The 27,701-nt window shown below is 40.9% G+C and overlaps 1 protein-coding gene across 4 annotated transcripts; it reads left to right on the top strand.

The window, feature by feature from the left end:
• On the top strand, window positions 1–26,316 carry DDO (D-aspartate oxidase). 4 transcript variants are annotated; one of them, XM_049771211.1, is made up of 5 exons: window positions 1–106; window positions 4,636–4,811; window positions 8,512–8,620; window positions 15,252–15,428; window positions 25,466–26,316. In XM_049771211.1, exons 2-5 carry the CDS (start codon window positions 4,640–4,642, stop codon window positions 26,031–26,033), a joined length of 1,026 nt encoding a protein of 341 aa, XP_049627168.1. In that variant the 5' UTR covers window positions 1–106; window positions 4,636–4,639; the 3' UTR covers window positions 26,034–26,316. The 4 variants fall into 4 exon arrangements, with proteins under 4 accessions (XP_049627168.1, XP_049627166.1, XP_049627165.1 ...); XM_049771209.1 differs by having other exon boundaries at window positions 89–170; XM_049771208.1 differs by lacking the exon at window positions 1–106 and adding an exon at window positions 220–388.
• Window positions 26,317–27,701: the final 1,385 nt, after the last annotated feature.

The raw sequence follows: 27,701 nt of genomic DNA, 5'->3' as shown, positions 1-27,701 counted from the left end.
GGAAACAGATATTTGTTTCTGGAACTTGCTGGAAATCAGACAGATTTGCCAGTGATTTGGCACATCAACAAATCAGCTGAAGAAAGCCTGGGCATTGGAGAATAAGGTTTGTCAATTAGAAAGACGAGAGCAGCTCCGGAAGCTGGCGAGGAGCTGCCCTTTGCAACAAGGTCAGTGTCTCATTTCTCCAGGGAACTGAGTAATAGACATAGACTTGCAGGCCAATGGAGAAAAAGCTTAGAGGGCAAGGCCTCCATGAATTCCCCAATAGGAAGCAGCTTTGCTTTCTCTGTCTCTCAGGGCACTGCACCAACAAGTCAGTTTCTGGGAAAACAAGTGTCGGTGCCAGCGCCTGGTGAGGCTTCCACAGCTGCTCTTTCAGAGACAGGTATTCAAACCCTTGGCTTGTGACTTAGGAGTCCTCCTCTGGGAGTTTAGGGGGTGTTTTCAAAGCAGGTGACAGTGGCTCACAGGTTCGGGGACCAGACTGTGCCCACTGGGTGGACTCACTTTTGGAGCTGGTTATTCTTAACTACCACTTATTTTCCATCTCTTTTGGTGAGTCTGAAAAAGCAGTAGGTCAGGGGAGGCTGATGGGAGATTAGCAAGGGGACAGGAGGCCCTCAGACTTGCCTCCTCGGGCTGGTGTATTCCTCCCCTCTGCCCTCACCAATCCCCCTCCCCCAGTCTATCCAGCTAGCCAAAGCTGCAGAGCAAGCAAAGGAACTAAAGAAATAGCTTTTCTGCAGCTCTAGTTCTTTTTTTCTTTCTTTCTTTTTTTATTGCTGCTCAAAAAACAGAAATTCTGTAAAGCCCACAGACTTCCAGATTCTTTTCTATTTTTAGGCCAGAGCTTGTGGTTCTCAGAGCTTTCTCCTGACTCCTGGTTCAGAGATCACTCTTGATGGGCTTAAGGGACCACTCTAGAGTGTCAGGGATCTAACCTTGGTGACTCCCATGCAAAGTGAATGTTCTACCTGCTAGACTATCACTCTAGCTCGACACCCAGATTCTTACAAAGGGATGTGTGGGTGACTGTGATTTGTGCCACATGACCCTGCACTCAGGCTTATCATCCAGGAAGTGACAATATGCCAAGCACAGATTGATGGGCTAGCTGAGTCGAAGAGGCTAACTTGGGGTAAGAACATTGTGTCTTAGGTATATCATATCATGACCACTGAGCTAATTGCAGCATTTCTCTTTCTCTGAAGTATTAACCTAGAGCTGGAGAGTGAGAGTGAGAGGGAAGGAAGAAAAGAAGGAGAGAAGGAGGAGAGTAGGAGGGGTGAGAGGGAGAAAGGGACAGAGAGAGAGAAAGAGACAGAGATAGAGAGAAAGGAAAGAGGACATACAGCAAGGGTGCCACTATGAACAAGGACACTGACCGTGGAGGACTCCTGCAGCTCAACAGCCATCATTCCTGTCCTAGGACCCAGTGTCAGGATACTCAGCCTAAGGGGTGTCTGCTACCAGCAATTTCACAGAACTCTTGTCAAGAGCCTCCTTTAGGAAACGGCTTCAATAAATCTCTCCATCAAAATTGGCCTGCCATTGAGGGAGTTGAGTGAGACTTGTAGAAATTGGACCATTCTCTAGGTTACAGAATCAGCACCTAATGGGGACACAAAGGAATCTAGGCTCTTTTCTCCATAGCCTACTCTGGGATTGAGGCAATTTCAGGCATATGATTAGGAGGTGTGGTGCTGGGAGAGACTACTACAACTATGGGTGGAAAGCTTGTTTCTAATTAGAGTGAGAAAGACTAAATTCAATGTTTCAATCTTGCTGCCATTTACTGTTTCTTAAAAGATTGATCACAAAAAATTATATCATATGTTTACATATGAACTGGATAGATAGCTTGGTGGGCTGAGCACATGCTTTGTTTGCAGAGGACCCAACTTGGTCTCTGACATTGTACGGTGGCTCCTTGAACACTACTAGGAGTGATACCCAAGTATGGAGCTAGGAATAACTCCTAAATATTGACAAAATGAGACTCAATAATAGGAAAATGTTTTTTACTTTATTTTTTTTGTAAAATTTTTATTTTTTGGTTTCTCGGGCCACACCCGTTTGATGCTCAGGGTGTGCTCAGGCTAAGCACTCGGAAATTGCCCCTGGCTTGGGGGGACCATATGGGACACTGAGGGATGGAACCGAGGTCCTTCCTTAGCTAGTGCTTGCAAGGCAGACACCTTACCTCTAACGCCATCTCGCCAGCCCTGTTTTTTTACTTTATTTAAAGAAAAATGCAACATATAATTGACATAGTTGACCATAATATACTTGTTAGTAAAGTGAAAGCAAAGTTATTGGAGAAAAAAGAAAAATTAAAAAAGAGAAAAGAAGAGAAGAAAGTTAAAAATAAAAAAAGAAGGCAGTAGAAAGTACATTTGTGAAATTATTGTATCTCCAATAAAGTCGATACAATGGCAGAAGAGCTAGTAGGCTCTTAAATAGTAGGCTGCTAAATTGATATGTTCCTTTAAGGATGTCAGCATCAAGCAAATGAAGTAGTCCAGAAATTCAAAGCACTATTACTGATACTACAACATTTTTGGGAGGCCACAACCAGCAGTGGTCAGGGTCCTGGCTCTGCTCTCAGAAATCGTTCCTGGCAGGCTAGAGAGGCCCTCTGGATTGCCAGGGGTTCAACCTAAGTCCGTCCCGGGTAGGCCACGTGCAAGGCAAATGCCCTACTGCTGTGCTATCACTCCAGCCCCATGATATTACAACTTTTAGGTGCGTGTACTCAGCTGCCAGGCATCCTGGAAGAAGGAAGATATGCGGGAAGGTGCCTCACTCATTCCAAAAAGTTCTGGTGTTAGCAGCTCAAAAATCTGTGTACCTGAAGTTTGGTCAGCTTAGTGACCCCAAAAGGAATCTAGAGGGATGATGTGGCAGGGCCATCATGATTCTGGGCAATGGAGGCAACAGGTGTGGCTTCAGCAGAGCCTACCCTCTCCTCCCAAGAAGGGCAGTTTTCTCTGTGTGGTTACAATGAACTCATGATATTTCATAGCTTGGTTTACATTTCATTAGAGAAAAGAGTGATCTATTGAACTGGATGGGTTTGAACGTGGGAAAACAATTTTTTTGGGGGGGGGGGGTCACACCCGGCGGTGCTCAGGGGTTACTCCTGGCTGTCTGCTCAGAAATAGCTCCTGGCAGGCACGGGGGACCATATGGGACACCGGGATTCGAACCAACCACCTTAGGTCCTGGATCAGCTGCTTGCAAGGCAAACACCGCTGTGCTATCTCTCTGGGCCCGGAAAACAATTTTTTAAGTAAAAGTTTTATATTAGTCTACAGAAGTTTAGTGGGTTATTTAATATTATTGAGTATAAATAGGATTCACTGCACCAACCATCAGAGTTCCAGTGCCATTCCCCACTAAAAAACCCCACTATCCAATTTGGTGATGGGAATCCCCCCTGATTTTATGTAAATATGTACCTAAAATATTATTGTCAACAATATGTAAGCCACTATGATCAAAATAAAAATTATATTAAAAAAACCTACAATCCATTGATCACCATTTTACTCTCTTCCTTAGAACACTGCTATAGTTTTCATTGAGCTTAGGGGTTAGTTTTATTTTTTTTCCAATTTATGTGCTTTAGTCACATTGTTATTAAAAACTACTTGATAGGGCCAAGTTTACATCAGGTAAAGGGCTTGACTTGCACTGAGAGGACCCTAGTTCAACCTTTCAGTCCCTAGAACCTGGTTAGGAGTGATCTCTGAGTGCAGAGCCAGGAGTAATCCCTGAACACTGTCAGATTTGATCCCCAAACACAAACACAAACACCTCTCTGTAACAGAAGGAGTAGGCTCTCAATTGCCTATAGGGGTTTCTCAAGGTCTGCTTCACAATGGTTTCTGAGAGCCAAGATCCAACTCCCTTATTCTACTCACAAGTGTTCCCTAAATTATGCCTCAGCTAAAATGGCTTAGCAAAGGGAGAGAGTAAAAATCATCTCCCGCCAAACAACACTTCCCATGTGTTGTGTGTTCTATAAAGTAAATCCAGGGGCCAGAGAGGTAATACAGTGAGTAAGGAACTTTTCTTGTACACAGTCTACCCGGATTAGATCACTGGAAACACATAGTTCCTTTGTTCAGTCATAAGTGATCGTTGGTCCTCATTAAAATGTGGTCCCCAAACAACCAAGTTGATAATAAAATAAATAAAAGCAATTCCAGGCCAGTTTTTCTCCGCTGTCTAAAACTCGCGCTTATGACCCATATCCCAATTAACTACTCTAATTCCAACAATCAGAAAATGTTGGCGAAATCTTGTTTGTGCTTTTTTGGAGGGACTTAAGGGGGATTTGCTGGGTGGGGGAGCAGTCATAGGTGCTCATAGCTTATTCCTGACTCAAGGTTCACTCAAGGTTCTGACTCAAGGTTCACTCCTGGCAGGGTTTGGGGGATTGAATCTTGGTCTGTGGCATGCAAGGCAAATGCCCTAAACACTGTACTATCTCTCTCTCACAGAGGAAAGGTCTTATTTTGACAGGCTGGGGAACTTTAGGAAAAAATGCCAGGGGCTAGCCCCATCCTACCTAGACCAATCAATCGTACACACTAGGCTCACTGTCTGCCCTTTGCCTCTTCACAGGTGCATGGAGACAGTTCGGGTTTCAGTGGTGGGTGCAGGCGTGATGGGGCTCTCCACGGCGTTGTGTATTTCCAAGTTAGTTCCTGGATGCTCCATCACGATCATTTCAGACAAGTTTACTCCCCATACTACGAGCGACGTGGCAGCTGGGATGCTTATTCCTCACACTTACCCAGGTGAGAGAGGGATTAAAACTAGCTGTCAGCCAGGACGGATGTTGGACACAATTATGTTGGTGCTCCATGCCGGACAGCTGGGTGGGTGATCATCGTGGGGTGCAGACTTCACATCTCATTAGTGTACCTCCTAAGAAAGAGTCGATTATGCCAGGGGACAACAAAACAACCTCAAAATCTTTTTTGTTTTGTTTTGTTTTGTTTTTCGGGCCACACCCTTTTGATGCTCAGGGGTTACTTCTGGCTACGCGCTCAGAAATTGCCCCTGGCTTGGGCGGACCATATGGGACACCGGGGATCGAACTGTGGTCCTTTCCTTGGTTAGCGCTTGCAAGGCAGACACCTTACCTCTAGCGCCACCTTGCCGGCCCCACAAAATCTTAATAATAATAATAATCAAAAAAAAGCTTTGTTTCTTGCACACATTATAGATGAAGCATCATTGAGTGTTCTGCTAGTTACATTACAGGTTACTGTAATGTCAGTAACCATGCCTGGGAAAAGGGGAGCCTGGAGGAGCTTTAGTGAAACCAAGGCCACAGCTCATTGGCCAGAGCTGGTCACATGTATCCCATCCCATGAGTCACCTGGTATGGCCCAAAAACCAAAAAAAAAAAAAAAAAAAAGACAAATTCTTTAAGACAAGTTGACAGTTTGGAGAATTTGGTAAAACTGTGCAAAAAGCTACAAAATTGGTAATCTAAGTCTTTCCATGACTATTAGTAAGGATAGAATTAGGCAATAAATCATTTGTAATTGGACTAAAATTAATTCTAAACCAGTATAGATGTCGTTAGGCCTGAAGATGCATTTGGTGGTTTTATTGTAATTATAGGGGTAATAACATTATTATGTTATATTATTAATTTACATAAAAATAAAGTAAATTTTATTAAATATAATTTGCTAACAAGTATAATTAACAAATAATATTTTATAAATGATTAAATTTATATTTAATAATAAGATATCCACTGTACTCAGGGCTACTCCTGGCTTTGTGCACAGGGAACCATGCATTTTCAGGGATTAGACTGAGTCCTCCTGCTAGGCAAGCAAATACTTCTGCTAGGTAAGCAAGCCCTTTGAACTTTTTCACCCAGGCCATTCTGATTATTTATAATTAAAAAAAAAAGTTAAATTCAGGGTCCAGAGCTGGAGAGATAGTACAGTGGATAAGGAACTTGCCTTGCCTGCATCTTACCAGAATTCAATTCCCAGCATCCCATATAGTCCTCCATGCACATCCAGGAGTGATTCCTGAGTGCAAAGCCAGGAGCAACCCCTGAATATTGCTGAGTGTGGCCCACAAACAAGAAATTTATTTTTAATAAATAAAAAATAAATAATTTTAAAACTGAATTGCCATGAGATACAGTTAGAAAATTGTTCATTACTGAGTTTCAATCATACACCCATTCCTTCACTAGTGCACATTTCCAACCACCAATGTCCCAGCCCTTCCCCATGTAGGCAACATTTTCCTCTCTCTCTCTCTGTTTATCTATCTGTTTCTCTCTCTCCCCTACCTCTCCCCTCCTCTTTCCCTCCTATTACTCCTCTCTTTCTTTTTTTTTCATTTTAAGTACTGTGGTTTGCAATATTGTTACTGAATGGGTATCATGCATTATTTCTTTATCTCAGCACCTGGTTCTTGTCCACAGTGATCATTTCCAACTATTATTATACACAAAGACAATAAAAATGAGGGCCAGGGGTACTGGGCCAGGAGGACTGATCCATGATAGAAATCTTGCCACAAAGAGTGAAAGAGTGCAGTTAGGGCAAAGAAGGGACCACTATGACAATGGCAGTTGGAAATAAATTTTTTTTTAAATATGGCTATGCATACTTTCTATTCCATAGTCATATGAAATGGGAGAATGACTAGAAACCCAAACCATTTTGCAACTAATAAAGTTTATCCTTATCTTCATTTCATTTACATTCTCATTTCTATTTATTAATTTTATTTTTTTCTGTTTTACTAAAGCAGTATATACACTTAAAAGTCAAATGGCTACAAGATTTATTATAAATCTCAGCAATCTGATAGTCCTGTAGGAACTGTCTGGACTTTTAATCCATACCCCTCATTCTTTCCCTTAAGTAGCCTCTGAGTTTCTCATGGTTATATGGCTCCCTTTCATGTCTCTGAAAGAAAGCAGTTCTTTCTGGAGTTGCTATTAATTAGTCTCATACTTGAAATTCTTCCACCAAATCCCTTAGCCTTTTCCAATCTTGCCTATCATTATTTTTGTCTGCCTGCCTGCCTGCCTGCCTGCCTGCCTGTCTGTCTGTCTTTGTTTTACTTTCTGAGAGATGTCTAACTTTTGGGGGGAGGCACATCCTGCAGTGCTCAGGAGTTACTTCTGGCTCTGTGCTCAGAAATCGCTCCTGGCTTGGGGGACCATATTGGATGCCAGGGATCAAACCCTCATCTTTCCTGGGTCAGCCATGTGCTAGGCAAATGGCTTATCACTGTGCTACCACTTTGGCCCTATGTCTCCATTTTTTTTTATCTCAAACTTTTCTTTTTGAAAGAATTGTGATCAACAGAGTCCTTCATAGTTGAATTTCAGATATACAATGAGTCAGGGCTCTTCCCACCACCAGTGTCAACTTATGTCCATTACAGGACCCAGAGTGCATCCTATCCCATCACCCAGCCTTTTTTTTTTTTTAATTTTTTTATTTAAACACCTTGATTACATACATGATTTTGTTTGGGTTTCAGTCATGTAAGGAACACCACCCATCACCAGTGCAACATTCCCATCACCAATGTCCCAAGTCTCCCTCCTCCCCACCCGACCCCCGCCTGTACTCTAAACAGGCTCTCCATTTCCCTCATACATTCTCATTATTAGGACAGTTCAAAATGTAGTTATTTCTCTAACTAAACTCATCACTCTCTGTGGTGAGCTTCCTGAGGTGAGCTGGAACTTCCAGCTCTTTTCTCTTTTCTCATGAAGCATCTTCTGATTTCATCTCACCATTAGATGGCAAGGTAGGGAAACCTTGTTGCTGTTTCCTCTTCATCAGGGTGGCATATGAACTTACCCTGGAGCAAGGGGTGCCAGAGTGGCATTAGGGCATCCTCTGGAGGAGTTTTATTCTTGGTTCTGGTGCAGGAAATTGTGCCAGTTCTAAAGTTGGGATCTGGGATTCGGGGTTGGACGGTCAATGTCTGATCAATTGAGGCCTATCTCAAGTCCCTATGGCAAATGTTCGGGGTGAAAGATGCCATTGCACTATAAAATTTATGGATTCTTGACCCTATTAGATAAGAACTTCTTTCTATATATAAGATTTACCCCATTTTAGTATGCCTATGAAAGAAGGAACAACCATATGATATTATTGGTGCATTTTGGGTTAAAAATAACAAGCCAGACAGTCTCTATGCCCTGGTTTTGACATGAGCTTGTATTCCAAGCAAAACTTTTCTACTAGAATTTCCTACTAAACAGATTCAAAATAAAAGGGGTGATGTGTAGCTACCTATATATATTGCAATAAATACCAATAATTATAATTATTAAGAAAATGCATCTTCAGAAACATACAAGGAAAGAATAGATATGGTTTCTCCCAGTGTCTTTTTGATACTCTGGTTCTCAGGAAGGAACTGATTAGAACCACAGTCACTATTATTGATTTCTTTTCTGTCCCACTTTGCTTTTCTCCATGATTATAGACATCCCCATTCCCAAGCAGAAGCAGTGGTACAGAGAGACCTTTGACCACTTGTTTGGAATTGCCAATTCTGCAGAAGCTGGAGATGCTGGTGTTCATCTTGTGTCTGGGTAAGAGTGAAAACTCTGTTATTTGAGAATTTAGAACTCTTATCACAGACTTTAGAAGTATCCCTAAATAACTCAATATGACAAGTTATAATATGCATTTGACTTTGGGACTATATTACTTTTTTATTTTAATGTATCACACACATCCATGACTGATCCATACCAATCAGTGATTGGGCCACTGATGATGATGCTTGACCTAACAGTTCAGTGCTCAGATTGAACAGTCTCAGGGTCTCCAGCACCACACATCCAGGAACTAAAGAATCCTCAGGGATTGAACTCAGGACAAAGACAATGGCTTCCATGTTCTGTCTCACTGAGCCATATTATGGCCTATAAACATTCACCTTTTACATAAACATTATATTTTTCATTAAAAGTGCTATTCTGAATCTTCTTGGAGGTTATGTGGTGATTTGCAAATATGGCTAAAAACCCTAAAATCAAGACCCAAGAGATAGTATAGGAGTTTAGGTGCCTGCCTTCTATGTGGTCTACTTGGCCAATCCTTGGCAACACATTGTACCTTGAACATTGTCAGGGGAAGCCTGGAAGTCCCTGAGCACTATCAGGGTGGTACTGGTAGTCCTTGCAACACGGGCCCAAGTACCATCCCATCCTCAGGATATCATATTGAATTGTTTACTTGGTTGGCTGAAGATTGCTAGGAGTGCCACTGACCTGGTCCCCTGAGCATTACTTGTGAAGTTCCTTTTCCCCAGAAAACAAATGTCTTTGGCCTGATATGGGAACAGTTGTAGAGTTCCTATATCTAGAGGTTACTTATTTAGTTATCACTAAAAGTATCTTTTGAAATGTCCTTTGAAAAGTATTTCTTAAAAGCAGAGTATAAGGGCAGGAGAGATAGTTCAGGGGTTAAGGCAGTTGCCTTGCATGAAGCCAACTCTGATACCTCTAGCCCAGTTGATGGAAGGGGCAGAAGGGCCTCCTGATCACTCTTTGGAGACTCTCAAAACAAAACCACAATAAAACACATAAAAATCGTACGCACATCTATTTGATGTTTACTGTTCTATTTTATTTCAGAAGAAATGTATCAGTAAGCTAAGCTAAAGAATTTGTAATAAATGGTATCAGTATCTTGGTTTTTTGGCTAAGATCAAGTGTAGTATCTGATTCTGTCAGTTGAAAATAAATCTTGTATGACATTTTTAACACAAAATAGCATATAAACTATGACAATCTTTATCTTTTTAAGCAGGGATTACTAACCATCTTTTAACTTATGCCTTTATCATTAGATGTTATCATTTGACACAACACATGTTGATAGTATTATCGGTTTGATAGCACAATCATTCCTAACAGTCCTTTAAAGAGTAGAGAGATGTTTGTCCTTTTTAAATTCTCAAAGCCACTGCTCTTTTTGCTAATGATAAAAAAATTCTTTTTCCTTTTTTTGAGTTTTGGGGCCTCACCCAGTGGCACTCAGGAACTACTCCTGGCAGTGCTTGGGGAATCGTTGGGATCAGGAATCAAACCCAAGCTCTTACATGCAAAGCATGCACTCCACTCCACTGGGATCCCTTTTCATCCCTCTTTATTATTCTTAAAAACAATTCAGCCCAGAGAGATAGCACAGTGGCGTTTGCCTTTCAAACAGCCGATCCAGGACCAAAGGTGGTTGGTTCAAAGGTGGTGTCCCATATGGTCCCCTGTGCCTGCCAGGAGCTATTTCTGAGCAGACAGCCAGGTGTAACCCCTGAGCACTGCCAGGTGTGGCCCAAAAACCAAAAAAAAAAAAAAAAAAAAAAAAAAACCCTCAATTTTTTATAAGGGCCACACTTTCTTGTAGTTAGAGGCCATCAAGGCTATTCCTAGTAATGCTTAAGAAAGGACGAAGGTTTGGGGTAGAGTGGTCAAACACAGGGCCTCACAAACAATACATAGGCATGTGCTCTACTACATGAACTGGTCCAACACCCCTTTCCCTTCTCCTCTAAGTGCTTTCTCTCTTGAGAGTAGGCTGTCTGCTTGCATATTTCTCTTGGTGTAGGTGGTACCTGCATCTGACAGATTTCTACTCTGGTCCTCTCATATTAATTCACTATCACTAACACCAATGTTATGTTGATGCCACTCGTCTCCAAGGGTCTTCCTCAAGGCAGCAGCTTCAAGACTTTTCTCTAGCACCAGCTGATTATTTGCATAGAAAACTGGTTCTTATTGACCTATGGTCATACTTGAGTTTTGTTGAAATCCAACATAACTCACTCTAATTCATAATCTTTGGTTCTGAAAAACATTGGAAACAGCTGTGTCCAAAATTCAAATATGCCTACATGAGTAAGGGTTTGTCATCATTGAGGATCTAAGAAAGATAATTAATTTTAAACTACTCTAAAAGGGAATTATGTTTGCCTCATTTAAATGATTTTTGTCCCCCCTGCTTCCAAGGAGAACTTGATTCTGTCAAGCAAATACAAGTGCATGAAAATATTGTGTCTTTGGTAGAAGTACACAAGAGTCTTATTCATTGATTCACTCTTCCAAGACAATGTGGTTAGTATTCACTACTATCAGGTACTTCCCTGAGTGTTAATGATCTAGAAATGAGCAATTTTAATCCATACTAACTAGAATGCAGCAGATGCACTATAAATAATGATAGAGTGGTTTTTCCCCTTTGACACTGCTGTTATAAGCAGGGACTGTGCACCACCAGGATGACACACTTTGTGGATGGGGGAAGTGCCAGAACCAAACTTGAGACCTGGAGAGCAAATCTTGTGATTGAGCCACATCTCTAGGCCTGTTGAGTGAATTTTTAAGAAAGCCGAGATCACAACTCTGCTTAAGAGATCAAGATTCTGATGGACTTAGGACTGGGTTTTTTGTTTTGTTTTGTTTTGTTTTGTTTTTGGTTTTTGGGCCACACCCTGTGACGCTCAGGGGTTACTCCTGGCTATGCGCTCAGAAGTTGCTCCTGGCTTCTTGGGGGACCATATGGGACGCCGGGGGATCGAACCGCGGTCCGTCCTAGGCTAGCGCAGGCAAGGCAGGCACCTTACCTCCAGCGCCACCGCCCGGCCCCCAGGACTGGGGTTTAAAAGAAGAAATGTGTTTGAAAGAAGCTTTTCAAATAGTGGGTGATTTGACTTGATGATGTCTAATATATACAGAAGAAGAGTTTTTGCCTTTTTTTTTAGGTCTCTTTGTGGTGGTAGTAGCAGGGGTTAATTTTAAGCAGGTGCTATATGTGAACAGGAAAATATATCTGTCCCATAGAGAATTTCTATTGATTTTAATTAAATTCTTTAAAGCTATCTTTTATTATTTTTAATAACTAAATTCTTTTTTTTTTTTTTGGTTTTTGGTTTTTGGGCCACACCCGGCGGTGCTCAGGGGTTACTCCTGGCTGTCTGCTCAGAAATAGCCCCTGGCAGGCACAGAGGACCATATGGGACACCGGGATTCAAACCAACCACCTTAGGTCCTAGGTCAGTTGCTTGCAAGGCAAATGCCACTGTGCTATCTCTCTGGCCCCAGATTCTTTAACTGAGTCACTGTGAGATACACAATTACAAAGTTGTTCATGATTGATTTTCAGTCATATATTGTACAACACCCTTCATCAGTGCACATTTCCCACCACCAATGTCCCCAGTTTCCCTCCCTCCCTTCCCCTTGCCCTCCTCCCTTGCATGCTTTTATGGCAGACATTTTCCCCCACCTCTCTATTCCTTTTTTTCCTTCTAGACACTGTGGTTTGCAATATTGTTACTGAAGGGGGAATCATGCATATCACTTTACCTCCTTTCAGTACCAAGTTCTTCTCTGGAATGATCATTTCTAACCATCATTGTCATAGTGGTTCCTTCTCTGCCCTAATTGCACTCCCTGCTCTTTGTGGCAAGCTTCTCATGGACTGGTCCCCTTGGCCCTCATCTTTATTATCTTTGGATGTTAATTCCATATTATTATTTTTTAATACTCCATAAATGAGTAAAATAACTCTATGTCTATCCTTCTTCCTCTGACTCATTTTGCTCAGCATAAACTCTTCATATAAATCCATGTATAAGGAAATTTTATGACTTTGTTGTTCTTAACAGCTGTACAATAGTCCATGATGTAGATATACCATAGTTTCTTTAACCATTTACCTGTTCTGGGACACTTGAATTGTTTCCAGATTATGGAAATTAGTGAATAGTTCTGATATATATATATATATATATATATATATATATATATATAGCAGTGCAGTCTTTTAAATCATTGGCCAGACCCTGAGCCTTGATAACTATTCTACAATTATCTTTTTGTTTTGGGGTTATGCCCCATCTAACAGTATTCAGGGGCATGCCCCATAGCAAGTGATCAGGGACCATATGACCATGTAGTGCTGAGATCAAACCTGGGAGTACAGCATACAAAGGTTAGCTCCAGCCCTTTAAACTTCAGGTTCTTTTCTTTTCTTTTTTCTTTTCTTTTCCTTTCTTTTCTTTTTCTAGGAAAGAGGGAACTTCAGAAACCTACATACCCTCTTATTTTTTTAAAATCAGAAAATAAACTAATAACATGTATATTTCATAAAAATGTGTGGACATATTTGTGGGGAGTCATGAGAATGGAACAGGTTAATGTTGATTGTGGGGTGAGAGAGCAGATGGACTTGAGAAATGCCTAAGAGATTTGATAGTCAATGGCTTAGTATGGAAGGAGAGTCAAAAAGATTTTGAGATTTTAGGTGTTACCACTGGGTGGAGAAGGGACCATTTTTAGAGTTGGATAAGGTTAGTGGAAAGGTTGCAGAGAAGTAGGAGAGTTTGTGTATAAACCAGGAAGGGATACATACCTATGAAAACTAGGAATCATATTTCTAGATCTGGTTTTGATGCTCAGGAGCATGAAGAAGCACTGGACATGAGGCCTTCTGGGTGATCGACAGAGGATGGCAAGGCTATGGGAGAGAGCAATCTCATCCAAGGAGAGTGCACAGAATGGGAGGGTTTGGCAGTATAAAACACTAATTCCTTTTATGAAGTGGTAGAGTGGATTATTCAAATATATACTTGTCACATAATGACAGTGTCATTGGCGATTATATATACTCAAATGATTTTCATCGCTTACTTAAAGCAGTCATTATTTATAATATTTTTCCTGTTGATAAGGACAATATAACACTTATATATTTTATTGTTCTATCACAGGATTCTTGTTACTTAATGGCTGTTATCACTGTAGCTTTGACTACTTTCAACCATGCCAGTGATTTATCCATTAAAAGCAGGAGTACTCTTGCCAACTTCTCACCTCCCTCAGAGAGTGAAACTGAGTGACCTTTACCTTAATTTGCGATTTATATCCATTTTACTTGCACACCTGCCATGGCTTACTCTTATGTAGATATTTGTTCAGAAATGAGGCTACCATTTACATAAGACGGATTGATTCTAATTTATCTAAAGCATTTGGCAAAATAGAACAATATTTTCTCAAAAATTTCAATCAATGGAAGTGAGTACACTTGATGGGTATGGAAATGGGATTATGTACACATACAACCATTATTAACAGTATTATAAACAAAGAACTTCAATCAATTTAAAAATTAAAAAATTTCATAGTGGGGCAGGAGAGATAGTGTAGTAGGTAAGGCACTTGCATACAACCAACCTGGGTTTGATCTCTGGCATTCCATATGGTTCCCAAGGGATACCTGAAGGCAGAGCCAGGAATAAATCTTGAGAGTCCCTTGGTGTGGGCCAAACAAAAAAAAAATTTTTTTTATAGTCAGGGTGGGGGCAAAGAGAGAACAGGAATTAAGGCACTTACCTTGCATGTAGCCAACCTATATTTAATCCCCAGCACCTTGAGTCCCATCAGGAGTGATTCTGGAGCACAGATCCAAGAGTAAACTCTGACCAGAGCTGGGTGTGCCCCCCACAAATAAACAATAAAAAACTTTCACTGTCATAATGTAAATGAAATCTGGAAGTAATTATTTTATAAAAAATTAAATTTACTTAAAATTATACTACTTTGGGGGCTGGAGCTATAGCATAGCAGGTAGGACATTTGCCTTGCATACAGCTGACCTGAGTTCGATCACTGGCATCCTGTATGGTCCCCCAAGCTCCTATCGAAATAATTTCTGAGTGCAGAGCCAGGAGTAACCCCTGAGTGCCACTGGGTATGACCCAACCTCTGGATGTGAATGCCCAAATAAAAAAGACATACTACTTTTTAAGTGTCTTGTTTCATGATCATTGGAAATTTAGCTACTAAGTAACTGATCCTAAGAGAATAGAAAAATAGGTCTTTCTGTCTATGGGAAAGTTATTCCAAACATGCTTTCTGGAAGCTAGGAGACGACTCAGTGGACAGGGATAGATGCTTTGCATGCACAGAGACCAGAGTTTAAACCAGTGCCCTACATGGCCCCACTGTATCATCAAGTATATCCCTGTTGGCCCCTGAATCACTGAGTTACTGATATGGTAGGCTGAATAGTGCCAGGACTGGCCTCTTGGCCTCCTGAGTTCTGCGTAGCAACTCACTCCCAACCTAAACATGCTTTCCAGATTTTTGCATGGAAATTACTAGAACTTGCTGTCTTATGAAATTTCAGAAATTTTTTTCATCTAATGTCTTTGAGTTGGCAGATATTTCGGAACGTTCCTGCTGAAGAAGTGCCGTTCTGGGCAGATGTGGTTTTGGGATTCCGGAAGATGAGTGAGTCTGAGTTGAAGAAATTCCCCCAACACGTTTTTGGTCAGGCTTTCACAACTCTGAAATGTGAGGGCCCTGCTTACCTGCCATGGTTGGAGAAGAGGTAGGTTGAAAGGACTCATTGCTTTTTCCTCTGTCTCTCAGAGTCATAAATAACCTCCTATCCATTCATCAAATATTGTTGAAGATTCCCCATGGGCCCTTAGAATTCCTTGGCACTGTGTCTTGCTGCTCAGACATAGTGATAGCACAGCAGAAGGGCATTTGCCTTGCACGCTGCCGACCTGGAACAAACCCAAGTTTGATCCCCAGCATCCCATATGGTCCCCCAAGCCTTCCAGGAGTGATTTCTGAGCACAGAGCCAAGAGTAACACCTGAGCGCTGCCAGGTGTGGCCTCAAAACAAACAAGCAAACAAACAAAAAGTCAACCACCACCAAGCACTGAGTGTGTCAGATTTTTCTAGCCTGTGCTTTATGAAGCCTGATTTCTCCCACTAAGACCCACTCATTGGAAAAGTATCTTACTTACACATCAATGAAATGGAGAAGTCGGAATACCATACTTCTAGGTATAAAATTATATCATTTACTCTTTTTTTTTTTTTTTTTTTTTTTTGAGGGGAAGGGTTTGGGCCAGATTCGGTGGCACTCAGGGATAACCCCTGGCTCTGTGCTAAGAAATCACTCCTACCAGGCTGGGGGACTGTATGGGATGCTGGGATTTGAACCATCATCACTTGCAAGGCAAAGGCTCTACCGGTGTTCTATCTTTCTGGCCCCTATCATTTACTCTTATTCTTTGAATGAGAAAAGTCTCCTTAAACTAATTTGGATATTTTCTCTTCAGAGAAAGAAAATTGCTTTATCATTTCTTCATTATAGACAAGAACTCTAAAATTCAGGATTTATCTAAAATTCTGATCAAGGTCAGCCCCCCAACATTTTGGTTTGGTTTTCAGTGAGTTAGGAAATTGTTGCAAGAAACTGTATTTGTGACATACCATTCTATCTCTCTTTAATTGTGAGCTTGTTGCAGGTTATATAGAACATTGGCTATTCAATTTCTAAACCTGTGTATTTAGTAGATGAACAGGAACAGTTTATATCACTGTGGAAACAGTGGCTTGAGGTAAGCAACAGCAACACTGATCTGGTCTAATGCAGGAGAGATGATGATCAAGTCATATTATTCATTAATCCCACAATGCTTTATTGGAGGAGACCAGTGTACATCTGGCTCTGTGCTAGAAGCTATCCATAAAACAGACAATACAATAGCATCACTTTCCTTAGGAAAATCATAATCAATTGAGGATGGTGTGTGTGAGTGTGTGTATATTTGTGTTTCTATATTTTAACAGTCACCATCACACAAACTCTTAAACTGTAGGCAAGGTGGATTGACAGCCTAGAGAAGGTCTTTCAGGCTATCAGGAGCACCAGGAAATATTTTGTTTCCATTTTTTTTAGTTGAATAACCATGAGATATACAGTTACAAAGTTGTTCATGATAAGAGTTTTGGCCATACAATATGCAATACCCATCCCTTCACAGTTCCTGCCAACAGTGTCCCCAGTTTCCTTCCTGCTCTCCCTATCTCACTCCACCTGCCTCGATAGCAAACATTTCTTCTTTCTCCCTTTTCCTTTTCACGTTGTTACTGAAGGGGTATCATGTGTATCATTTTACCTCCTTTCAGCACCTAGTTATTTTAATTTTATTTTAATTACTTTAAACACCATGGTTTTAAAGTTGTTCTTAATACACTTGTACTTTTTCACCCACAGTTACAAAGATGTGCATGATTGAATTTTAGTGTGCAATGTACAAAACCCTCCCCCAGTGCACATTTTCCTCCATGTTCCCAGTTTCTTTCCTGTCTTCCCCCGTATCTGCCTCTGGGGCAGCCTCTCAGTCTCTCTGTCTCTGTCTCTCTCATTCACTCTTTTCCTTTTGACTGTGATTTACAATATTGTTACTGAAGGGGTATCATGTATTATCACTTTATCTCTTTTTAGTACCCAGTTCTTGTCCAGAATAATCATTTCCAATTATTATCATCATCATGATGGTCCCTTCTCTGCCCCGACCCTACTCCCCTGCTCTTTGTGGCAAGCTTCCTGCCATGGATCAGTCTTCCTATCTCGCATCTCTAATGTTTGAGTATGATTACCATCCTGTCTTTTTGTTTATCCCACAAATGAGTGTGATCATTCTAGGCCTATCCCCTCACTCCAATCAATTTCACTCAGCATAATAATCTTCATATCCATCCAAGCAAATTTTGTGACTTAATTTTTTTCAATGACTGCATAATATTTCATTGTGTAGACATACTATAGTTTCTTTTTGGTTTGTTTTTGGGGCACACCTGGCAGCACTCAGGGGTTACTCCTGGCTCAGCACTCAGAAATCACTCCTGGCAGGCTTGGGGGACCATATAAGATGCTGGGAATCGAACTCAGATCCATCCTGAGTCTGCTGTGTGTAAGGAAATGCCCTACCACTGTGCTATCTCTCTGGCCTGTACTATAGTTTCTTTTTTTTTTTTTAATATCTTTAGTTTTTTCCAGATTCTATATATTGTGAATAGTGCTACAGTGAATATAGGAACAGATGCCTTTTCTGCATTGTGTTTTTGAGTTCCATAGAGTATATTCTCAGGAGCTGTATTGCTGGGTCATATAGGAGCTCAAGTTTTAGTTTTTTGAGGAATGCCCATATCGTTTTCCAAAAAGACTGTACCAGCAGTGAATTCACCAGCAGTTAATGAGATTCCCTTTCTTCCTGCATCCATGACAGCACTGATTGTTCTTTTTTTTTTTTTTTTTTTGGATGTGTGCCAGTCTGTGGTGTGAGATGATAGCTCATTGTTGTTTTGATTTACATCTCCCATCACCAGGAAGTATTTTTGTAACTTTCTAAGTGCTGTTTTTTTTATCTCTTGGCACTTTGTTTTTCTTGTGTAAGTTCCAGTTTCAAGACTCCTATTCTTTGGTTCCTGGTTCACTGACCCATAAACCACAGGCTGTTTGTGAAATGTGTACATGGATTAACTCAGGACCATTTGAATCATTATGGGGTTGATTAAAGTTCAAGTTCTGTGCTGAGTTGTGTTTTTGTTTTATAGTATATAAGTGATGAGAGAAAACTAGAAGTACCAGTGTTAGTGATAGGAAGTTAAGATATCATTCCTTTTTGTTTTGTTTCTTTTGGGGCCACAGAGAGAATCAGTGCTTATATCTAGTTCTATGCTCAGGAATAAAGTGGTTTAGGTGTTATATTTGGTGCCAGCGATTAAACTGGGGTTACTCTCATGCAAAGAAAACACATTAACCCCTGTATACCAACCCCTTATTGTCTCTATTTATATGTGGGGGGCACATCTGGCACAGGGGTAACTCCTTGATCTGTGCTCAAGGATCACTCCTGGTGGTGCTTGGAAGACCATATTGGATTCCAGGGATTAATTGTTTGCAAGGTAGATGCCCTACTTACTGTATTATCTCCATGACCCCCATATTCTCTATTTTAATGAAACTGAGCTAGAGGAAATGATCAGACATGTCAAGAGTGGTGGAGCTTAATTGTAAATATGGTGAGTAAAATTTAATGATGAAAGTCAAAGTGGAGGAGATTGTACAAAAATGTGTATTAAAATTGAGGAATATTTAGAAGGTTTTCGAATTTTTGTCATTTTTTAAATCTGGCTTAGGTTTCATTATTAGACCCCAAAGTTTTTCTAGAAATTCTTGGGAGACTATATACAGTGCTTAGGATTTAAACCAGAATTGGCTGCATGCAAAGAAAGAACTTTAATTCCAATACTTCATTCCTGGTCCTCCATCTTTTTCTTTTTTTTGGGGGGGGGGGGGTGGGGAGGCCACACCCGGCGATGCTCAGTGGTTACTCCTGGCTGCCTGCTCAGAAATAGCTCCTGGCAGGCATGGGGGACCATATGGGACACCGGGATTCGAACCAACCACCTTTGGTTCTGGATCAGCTGCTTGCAAGGCAAACGCCGTTGTGCTATCTCTCCGGGCCCAATCCATCTTTTTCTTAATAATGCAAGGTCATTGAAAAAATTTAGAGAAGAAATCAATAGTCTTTCCTCTTTCTTGGTTCTTTCTCTGCTAAGTTTGGCAAAACAAATAGGATTTCCCTGTGTTGTGACTCAGACTCTCTTTTATCTATCCAGCGTGATACAGGAATACAAAATCAAACCCACTTGTGTGTGGTAAATATTTAGAAGTTCCAAATCAAATTAGCAAACTGTTAAATAAGATCCTTAAGCAAGTATGTCATATAACTCTGTGAAAATCAGGTTTCTGTTTAGAATTCTTGAATTCCCAGTGTCCTACATCTGTTTATGTATTTACTTTTGGCTTTTGGGCCAAACCTGGGGCTGCTGAGGGATTAACTCCTGTCTCTGCACTCAGGACTCACTCCTGGTGGGATTGAGGGATGCCAGGGATCAAAGTCATATCAGCTATATGGAAGGCAATGTTCTACCTGCTGTATAGTCTCTTCAGCACAGAGTTCTACACATAAAAGGAAAGGCCTCAGGCCCTTGGTGCAAAACCACAAGGTGTCTTGATCCATCCTATTAAGCTTCATTCATCTGTTACCTGCCCCTAATTCCAATGGCTGTCTTATTCTTGGTCTTCCCTTTTTCTTTCTTTTTATTTTATTTTATTTTATTTTGGGCCACAGCTGGTAACGCTCGGAGTTACTCCTGGCTATGTGCTCAGAATCACCCCTGGGTTGGGGGACTATGTGGCTCGCCAGGGGATTGAACCATGGTCAGTCCTAGGTTAGCACATGCAAAGCAGATGCCTTACCCCTTGCGCCACTGCTCCGGCCCCTTTATTTTTATATATAGTATCTGTATTTAAGTACCATAATTACATACATTTTGTAGTTGGGTTTTAGTTGTAAAAAAAATAATATCCCTTCACCAGTGCAACCTTTCCACCACCAATGCCCCCCATTTTTCTTCCTTCCTCACTCCCTACCTGTATTTGAGACAGGTATTTTATTTCTCTCTCCTTACCATTGTCACAATAGTTCTCAGTGTAGTTATTTCTCTAACTGCACTCACCACTCTTTGTGGTATGTTTCATATCATGGGCTTGTCCTTCCAGCCCTCATCTTTGGGTATTATTACCATACTATCTTTTATTTTTCTTAAATCCCACAAATGAATGAGACTATTCTGTGTCTATCTCTCTCCATCTGACTTATTTCATTCAGCATAATAGTTTTTATGTTCATTCATGTATAGAAAAATTTCATGACTTCATTTTTTCCTGATGGCTGCATAGTAGTCCATGATGTATATGCACAACAGTTTCTTTAGCTACTCATCTGTTGTTAAGCATCTAGGTTGTTTCCAGATACTGACTATTATAAATACAGCTGCAGTGAATATAGGTGTGCAGCAGGCATTTTTTTTGTATTGTGTTTTTGTGTTCCTAGGGTATATTTACTTGTTCTTAAAAATACATATCATGATAAGGTCTACCCTTCAGAGGAGAGCATATAAGCCTAGAATACAGTGTGAATATGGTAATCTTGGGCCCCCTGCTCATGGACTGGAAGTGAGAGAGGCCACTAGTGAAATACTAGACCACATGACCTCTTCATCATACAGCTGAGGAGGGCCAATGCCTGGTTTTTCAGGTGGCTCAATTGAAGGCAGGCACAAAAATTTGAAAGTAGAATCAGTACAAAATACCTATTTAATATGATCTGGTAGAATTTTTAGTGAGGGGCAGTGCTCAGAGCTTACTCAAGGCTTTAGGGATCACTTCTGTGGGGCTCAGGGAATTATATGTAAAACAGGGATCAAACCCAGGCCAGATGCATGCTTTACCTGCTGTACCATAACTCCAGCCTCTTCACCATTAATTAAAGTAGAATAATTTTTTAGCATGCTCAAACTATTCTGAGTCCTAATAATAAAATTTAGGGGGCATGTCTGTGAAGTGTCTATCCATCTCTTTCACAGAAGCTTTTTCTAAAAAGTCTGGACAGGGACTGGAGAGAGAGTATGGAAGGAAAGGTGCTTCCCTTGCATTGGGCCAACCCTCATTCATTCCTGTAGGTGTGACTACTGAACACTGCCAGAATCACTCCTGAGCAAAGAATAGAAATAGCCCCGTAACTGTGGAGTGTGGCCTCAACACACCTTCCTGCTCCTTCCTGCCCCCAAACCTAGGACCACACTCATGCAAGGCAAGTGCTCTCCTGCTGAGCTATACCTCTATGTAATTGGAACCAAATGAATAGATCTTAGGGGAAAAAAAGATTGCTTTTATCATGGAAAATGTCTAAAATCTTGTCTGTTTTGGAGAGGTAGGGATATATCTAGTAGTGCTCAGGGGTTGCTTGTGGTAGACCACTTGGGGACCAAGCAGGTAAGGATATCAAACTTGGGCTTCCTGCAGGAAATACATGGTAAAGTGCCATAGAGATAGCTTAATAGGCTGAACATATTCTTTGGCTTTGATTCCCAGAACCTCATGGGTCCCTTAAATACCATGAGGAAGAGTCCCTAGCACCTTGGGGTATGGCCAAAAACCAAAAAAAAAAAAATGTAATGTTCTTAGGTTTAAAAAGCAAGTGCTGGGGCCGGAGAGATAGCATGGAGGTAGGGCGTTTGCCTTTCATGCAGAAGGTCATCGGTTCAAATCCCGGTGTCCCATATGGTCCCCTGTGCCTGCCAGGAGCAATTTCTGAGCATGGAGCCAGAAGTAACCCCTGAGCACTGCCGGATGTGACCCAAAAAAGCCACAAAAAAAAAAAAGCAAGTGCTATTGCATGTTATGTGCCATTAAATATAATATCTTAAAAATGTTCACAAATCCTGAAGCCAGAGAGGCAGTACAGCAGGTAAGGCAATTGCCTTGCATGTGGCTAACTCAGGCTTAATCCCAGGCATTCCAGATGATGCCCCAAGCACCACCAGGAATGATTCCTGAATTCTGAGCCAAGAGTTACTCCTCAGTACTGCAGGGAGTGATGCAAAGATAAAAACACAAACAAGATGTGCATGTGCTCTACCATTGGATCAACCATTCAGCCATGATCACCCAGTTCGAGCTCTTCTCCTGCACCAGGTGTTCATGGGATGCCCAGTAGTGACTGGGCATCACCACACAGTGATTCTGCTGGTGCAGTGTGAGGTTCCTGGGCACATTCAGGGTTTCTTTCCCCTTGCAATAGTCATCCACTCTGATAACTGATGAAGTCTTCACGTTAAAGGAAAACTCTACTAACAGTCCCACTGAAATGGAAATGAGGACATTTGCACTTATTGAATTCTACATAACTATCATTAAGACCTGTGAACTTGGCACTCTAATCCCTAGATTATAATTGAGAAAGCAAGTTTTATGAGTTGAATTTATTTTACTCACATCTCAAGATTGGTAAATTCACTTAGTTCTCCAAATTAGCAGAATAATTCTAATTTCTAATTAGGAGAGTTGAGACACAGAACACAATATTTTAATTATTAATGTACAGAATTCACAAGCTCTTAAAAGCAAAACCAAAATATTACTCAAATAATGTCCATTTAAAACATTCTCTAAACATGCAGCTGTTGCCCTTGGAAGTTATAAAATATAATCGAAGGTCAGGTATATGGAGGGCTGGAGGGCAGGTACCTCTTGCACGAGACACTCTATCCCTCACTTGACAGTAGCATAGAAACCCCAAAGTTGATATAAATATCCAGAGACACTAGATATTAGGGTCAAGAGAACCAGTATATGAAGGGAAGCTTACCACAAAGAGCGGGGGAGTGCAGTTAGGGCAGAGAAGAGACCATTATGACAATGATCATTGGAAATGGTCACTTTAGACAAAACTGGGTGCTGAAAGGAGATAAGGTGATATGCATGTTCCCTTCAGTAACAATATTGCAAAGCACAGTATCTAATAGGAAGTGGAAGGGAGATATCTCCACAGAGGCAGGCAGGGGAGGCAGGCAGGGGGGAAGGGCAGGAGAGAAACTGGGGTCATTGGTGGTGGGAAATGTGCACTGGTGAAAGATCTTGTATATTGTATGACAAAAATCCAAACAACTTTGGAACTGTATATTTCATAGTGATTCAATTAAATAATTTATTTACTAAAAAACAACCCTAAGCTGTCCACCTTCTATAGTTCTAGAATGTGTTATGCAAAAATGTTTTCCAAATGTCTCTTTGCTTTTTCAAAATGAGCCCATGAAGTCAATATTCTTAGCTACAAATTGGAGACACTGAATAATATTATTTAGGAGTATCTTTCAAGCAGTGCTCAGGAGGCCCCCAGTCTCTCTTGTGATTCTTGGGCCAACCAGGCCAGAGATTCAACTGCTGGCACAGGCTTCCTCTTCTCTTAGGGTAGGGAAACTTAGCCATTCTGCCTTGCAGTCTACACATCACATTATGTGTTTCTGGGGTCAGCCTCTTTAGTTGCTGTCATCGGCAAGGGAGGCTGCCTTTCTCTTTGTTGGGGTTCTTTAGAAAAACAGATCCAACAGAATGTATTTCTATAACATAGATAATAAGATATTACCAATACACCTAGAGATTTATTATAGGACTTGTGGACCCCAATAAGTTTCAAGATCGACAGAGTGAACTCACAAGCTGGAGTACTGGAAGCACTGTGACCAATTGACTTAGAGCCAGGAAGAACCAATGTTTAAGTTTGAGTCTGAACATAGAAGAAAGCTGATGTTCAGTACCCCAGCAATGTGATAGGAGGAGGAGGGGGTTGTTAAATTTACTTCTGAGTGGTTGCAGCTCTCAGCACTTTATATTCCTCCCCTATTTGTTACTGTTATCTCAAACTCCTCTCATAAAAACACAAAATAATCTTTGGTCAAATATCCTGATACTACATGTCTTGGTGAAGTCAACGTATTACATTTTGTCATACAAGTAGGCTAAGATTGAATAATCTCTTCAGGATTGGTCAATACTTACATCATCCCTGATGTGTATCGGACACTGAACTGAGCCATCATAGGAAATTAGAATTGCTAGGTTTTCAAATTCTAGATTAACTCTGGATTACCTTGTTTGTTCAGCTGCTGGAACAATACAAGAATTCTACAAAACATGAGAAGTGCTAGATTTATACATTTTTTTTTTTGCCTTAAAGTATATAAAGTTTTTTGTTTTGCTTTGGGTCGCACTTGGTAGTGCTCATGTCTTACACCTAGCTTGATGCTCAGGAATCACTTCTGGCAGATTTGGGGCCATATGGTCCCCAATATCTAACCTAAGTCAACTATGTGCAAGGCTCTATCCTCTTACTATTGCTCTGGCCCCAAATATTTTTCTAAATAAGATTATTAAAAAAAAAACTAGGCACAGTGTTTTCCAATACTATTAATAATAGTGTTTCAGGTATACAATGTTCTAATACCACATACTCTACAAAAGTGTCCCCCCCCCACTGCACCAGCTCTCCCCCCCCCACCATGATAAACTCAATTCTATAGAGAAGTTCTCAATTGCTATTGTCTTTGGTAACTTGTTATTTTCCTACTATGTCTCTAGATTCCACATATGGGAGAAATCTGCCCATTTCCTAACTTCACTCATCATGATACTCTTCAGATCCATCCATGTAGCAGCAAATTGGACAATTTTATTTTATAGCTAAGAAATATTCCATTGTGTATATGCATATATATGCATATATACACATACATGTGTATATACATAATGTGTATCTATGTGGATATGCATATATACATATATATCATAGTTTCTTTATCCAGTCATCTTATTTTGGACACTTTGGTTGTTTCCAGATATCAGTTATTGTGAATGATATCACACACACAAAAAAATACAGAATGTCTTTTCTGAATAGAGGTTTTGGTCTTTGGAGTAGATGCTCAGAACTTCTGATCATATACCATCTTCATTCTTAGTACTTTGAGAAGAGTCCATATTTTTGAAATGTGTTTTAATTTAGGTTCAACTTTAGGAATTACCCTTTCTTAGATTGAGAGGCATAGACTGGAATTTCATCTCCCTGAGCCCTTTAACCTTGTGTTATGTCCTCACTTCCTTAAGAGGCTTGAAAAGAAACTGATTTGGGTTCAATTCCTTTCATTTTTTCCAGGATAAGAGAAAGTGGGGGCCTGGTACTCATCCAACAAATAGAAGACCTCTGGGAGCTGCATCCAGCCTTCGACATCGTGGTCAACTGTGCGGGCCTAGGCAGCAGACAGCTGGTTGGGGACTGGCAGGTGTTCCCTGTAAGGGGCCAGGTGCTCCAAGTGCAGGCCCCATGGGTGAAGCACTTTGTTCGAGATGGAAGTGGGCTCACCTATATTTACCCTGGTGTGTCCACCATCACCCTGGGCGGAACCAGACAGAAGGGAGACTGGAATCTGTACCCAGATGCAGAAACAAGCAAAGCTATTCTCTCCCGGTGCTGTGCTTTAGAACCCTCCCTCCATGCAGCACGTGATATCAGGGAGAAGGTAGGCTTGAGACCCTGCAGACCAGGAGTGCGACTCCGGAAGGAGCTTTTAGTCCAAGGTGATCAGAGGTTGTTTGTGGTCCACAACTATGGCCACGGCAGTGGGGGCATCTCAGTGCATTGGGGCTGTGCTTTAGAGACTGCCAGGCTGGTGAGTGAGTGTGTAGAGGCTCTGAGGTTACCTGTTCCCCAATCCAAGTTGTAGGTGATATAAAATGATAGAAGATGGCCCCTGTACCAACTGATCAAAGTATAGTGAAAATACTTGCACAGATGCAAGTAACTTTGCCATTGCCAGAAAGTGTAGAAAGTTCCTAATTTTTAAAATTAGAGTACACAAAGGAAGTGTAGAGGACGCTTACTTTGCATGTGACTGACCTCAGTTACAATCCTCGACACAACACATGACGCCCCACCAAGTACCACCAGGGGTCACTCCTGAGCACAGAGCCAGGAGTAGTTTATACGCAATGCTGGATGTGCCCCCCCCGCCCAAATAAATAAAATTAAAAAAGGATGCTATATTTAATGGCAAAATGAAGACTATGCTAATCTAATCTAATACCAGACTCAAAATCTCTAATCATTTTTACTGAGCATAAACTATTTTTGTTAAACAGACTTATTGTATGATTTCTTTTTTTGACCTTTTGCCCAAGGTACTATGCTAATATACATAGATGCTAGAAGCTGAATTCTAACCCTTAGGGCTCATAAATGCACTAGAGGAGACTGTCTGGAAACAGCTTGCTGTCAGTCACAGAGAGATCTCAGATGCTGTCGACTACAATGAAGTATTTATTACAATCTCTCTAAAGAAAATCACAGTGTTCATGCAGTACAGCCTTACTATGTTCGATGAAAGACAAAGCCTGATTTTTAAGCTTGTACTTTGGTAACTTTATTGCCTCTGCTGCTAATAATGGTGGAAGCCTGGGACCAAACTGCTTATAAATGTGGTATCAACTCAGCTGCTGCCTGGGTCCATGTCCTAAGGTTTATACTTCCCTTTACCGCTGAAGATGGAAGGCTGGTCTGTTGGCTAATTGACTTTGCCTCAGCGCTTTTTGAAGATTGAATGAATATATGCAGCCAAAAATTTAATTTGCTAATTAAGATGGAGCCATCATTCTGAATGAAATATCACCAAAGTGATTTTTGCAAGTTGTGAGAGAGTAGGGACGGAGGAGGGTAGGTGTCTCAAGATAAAATAAAAGAGTTTGGAGACCACTGGCTTTAATCCAGGTTGGTTTCTTGACATTGGCTTTTTCAGAACCTCTGATTGATTGATGTGTTGTGTAAATGTATAGGAAATTTTATCTTGGCTTGAGACCACATTGAATGTGACTTGGGTAATTTCTGCCAGTGTACAGGAATTGCTGTGTCAGGGATTGAACTCAGGCTGCAAACTAGGCTATCTCACATGAAAAGTGTACACACTTGCCCTTTGAGTAATCTTCCCAGTAACTGGAGGAATTTTGGTTTGTGCTATTTGAGGGGTTATTTACTCATTGAGGGTACAGAAGATTTGCAGAAATAAATGTATTTAAGTTTAAACTTCTGGGAAGTTTAAATGTTAGTGTTAAGGTTTATTTTGGACATCCTTGGGGGTGTAGGGTGGCAATGAAGATGTGAGAAAGAAAAAGCTCTCAGCATAGTTCATTTTTACCATCTTGTTCATTAAAGGTTGGCATATAATTTTTCTTAAAGCAAACATTCTTCTTGAGAGGGGTGCGGGTAGTGAGACAAGAGAAAAAGAGTATTAGATGATCTTTACAGTATCAGTGTGGACTTAAGTGTGAATTCTCTGCTACTTTTCCACCAGGGGGTGATATTGTATCAAAATCAGATGAATCAGTCCTTTTGAAAAATT

Source organism: Suncus etruscus, chromosome 4, assembly GCF_024139225.1.
Source record: "Suncus etruscus isolate mSunEtr1 chromosome 4, mSunEtr1.pri.cur, whole genome shotgun sequence".
NCBI lineage: Eukaryota > Metazoa > Chordata > Mammalia > Eulipotyphla > Soricidae > Suncus > Suncus etruscus.
The sequence above is the reverse complement of the archived record's forward strand: the minus strand, read 5'-3'. Positions and strand labels throughout refer to the sequence as shown.

Coding starts and splice junctions, on each gene's coding strand:
- DDO (XM_049771211.1), top strand. CDS start 4,640: ATGGAGACAGTTCGGGTTTCAGTGGTGGGTGCAGGCGTGATGGGGCTC. Junction 4,812..8,511: donor TATTCCTCACACTTACCCAG/GTGAGAGAGGGA, acceptor CCATGATTATAG/ACATCCCCATTCCCAAGCAG. Junction 15,429..25,465: donor CTGCCATGGTTGGAGAAGAG/GTAGGTTGAAAG, acceptor CATTTTTTCCAG/GATAAGAGAAAGTGGGGGCC.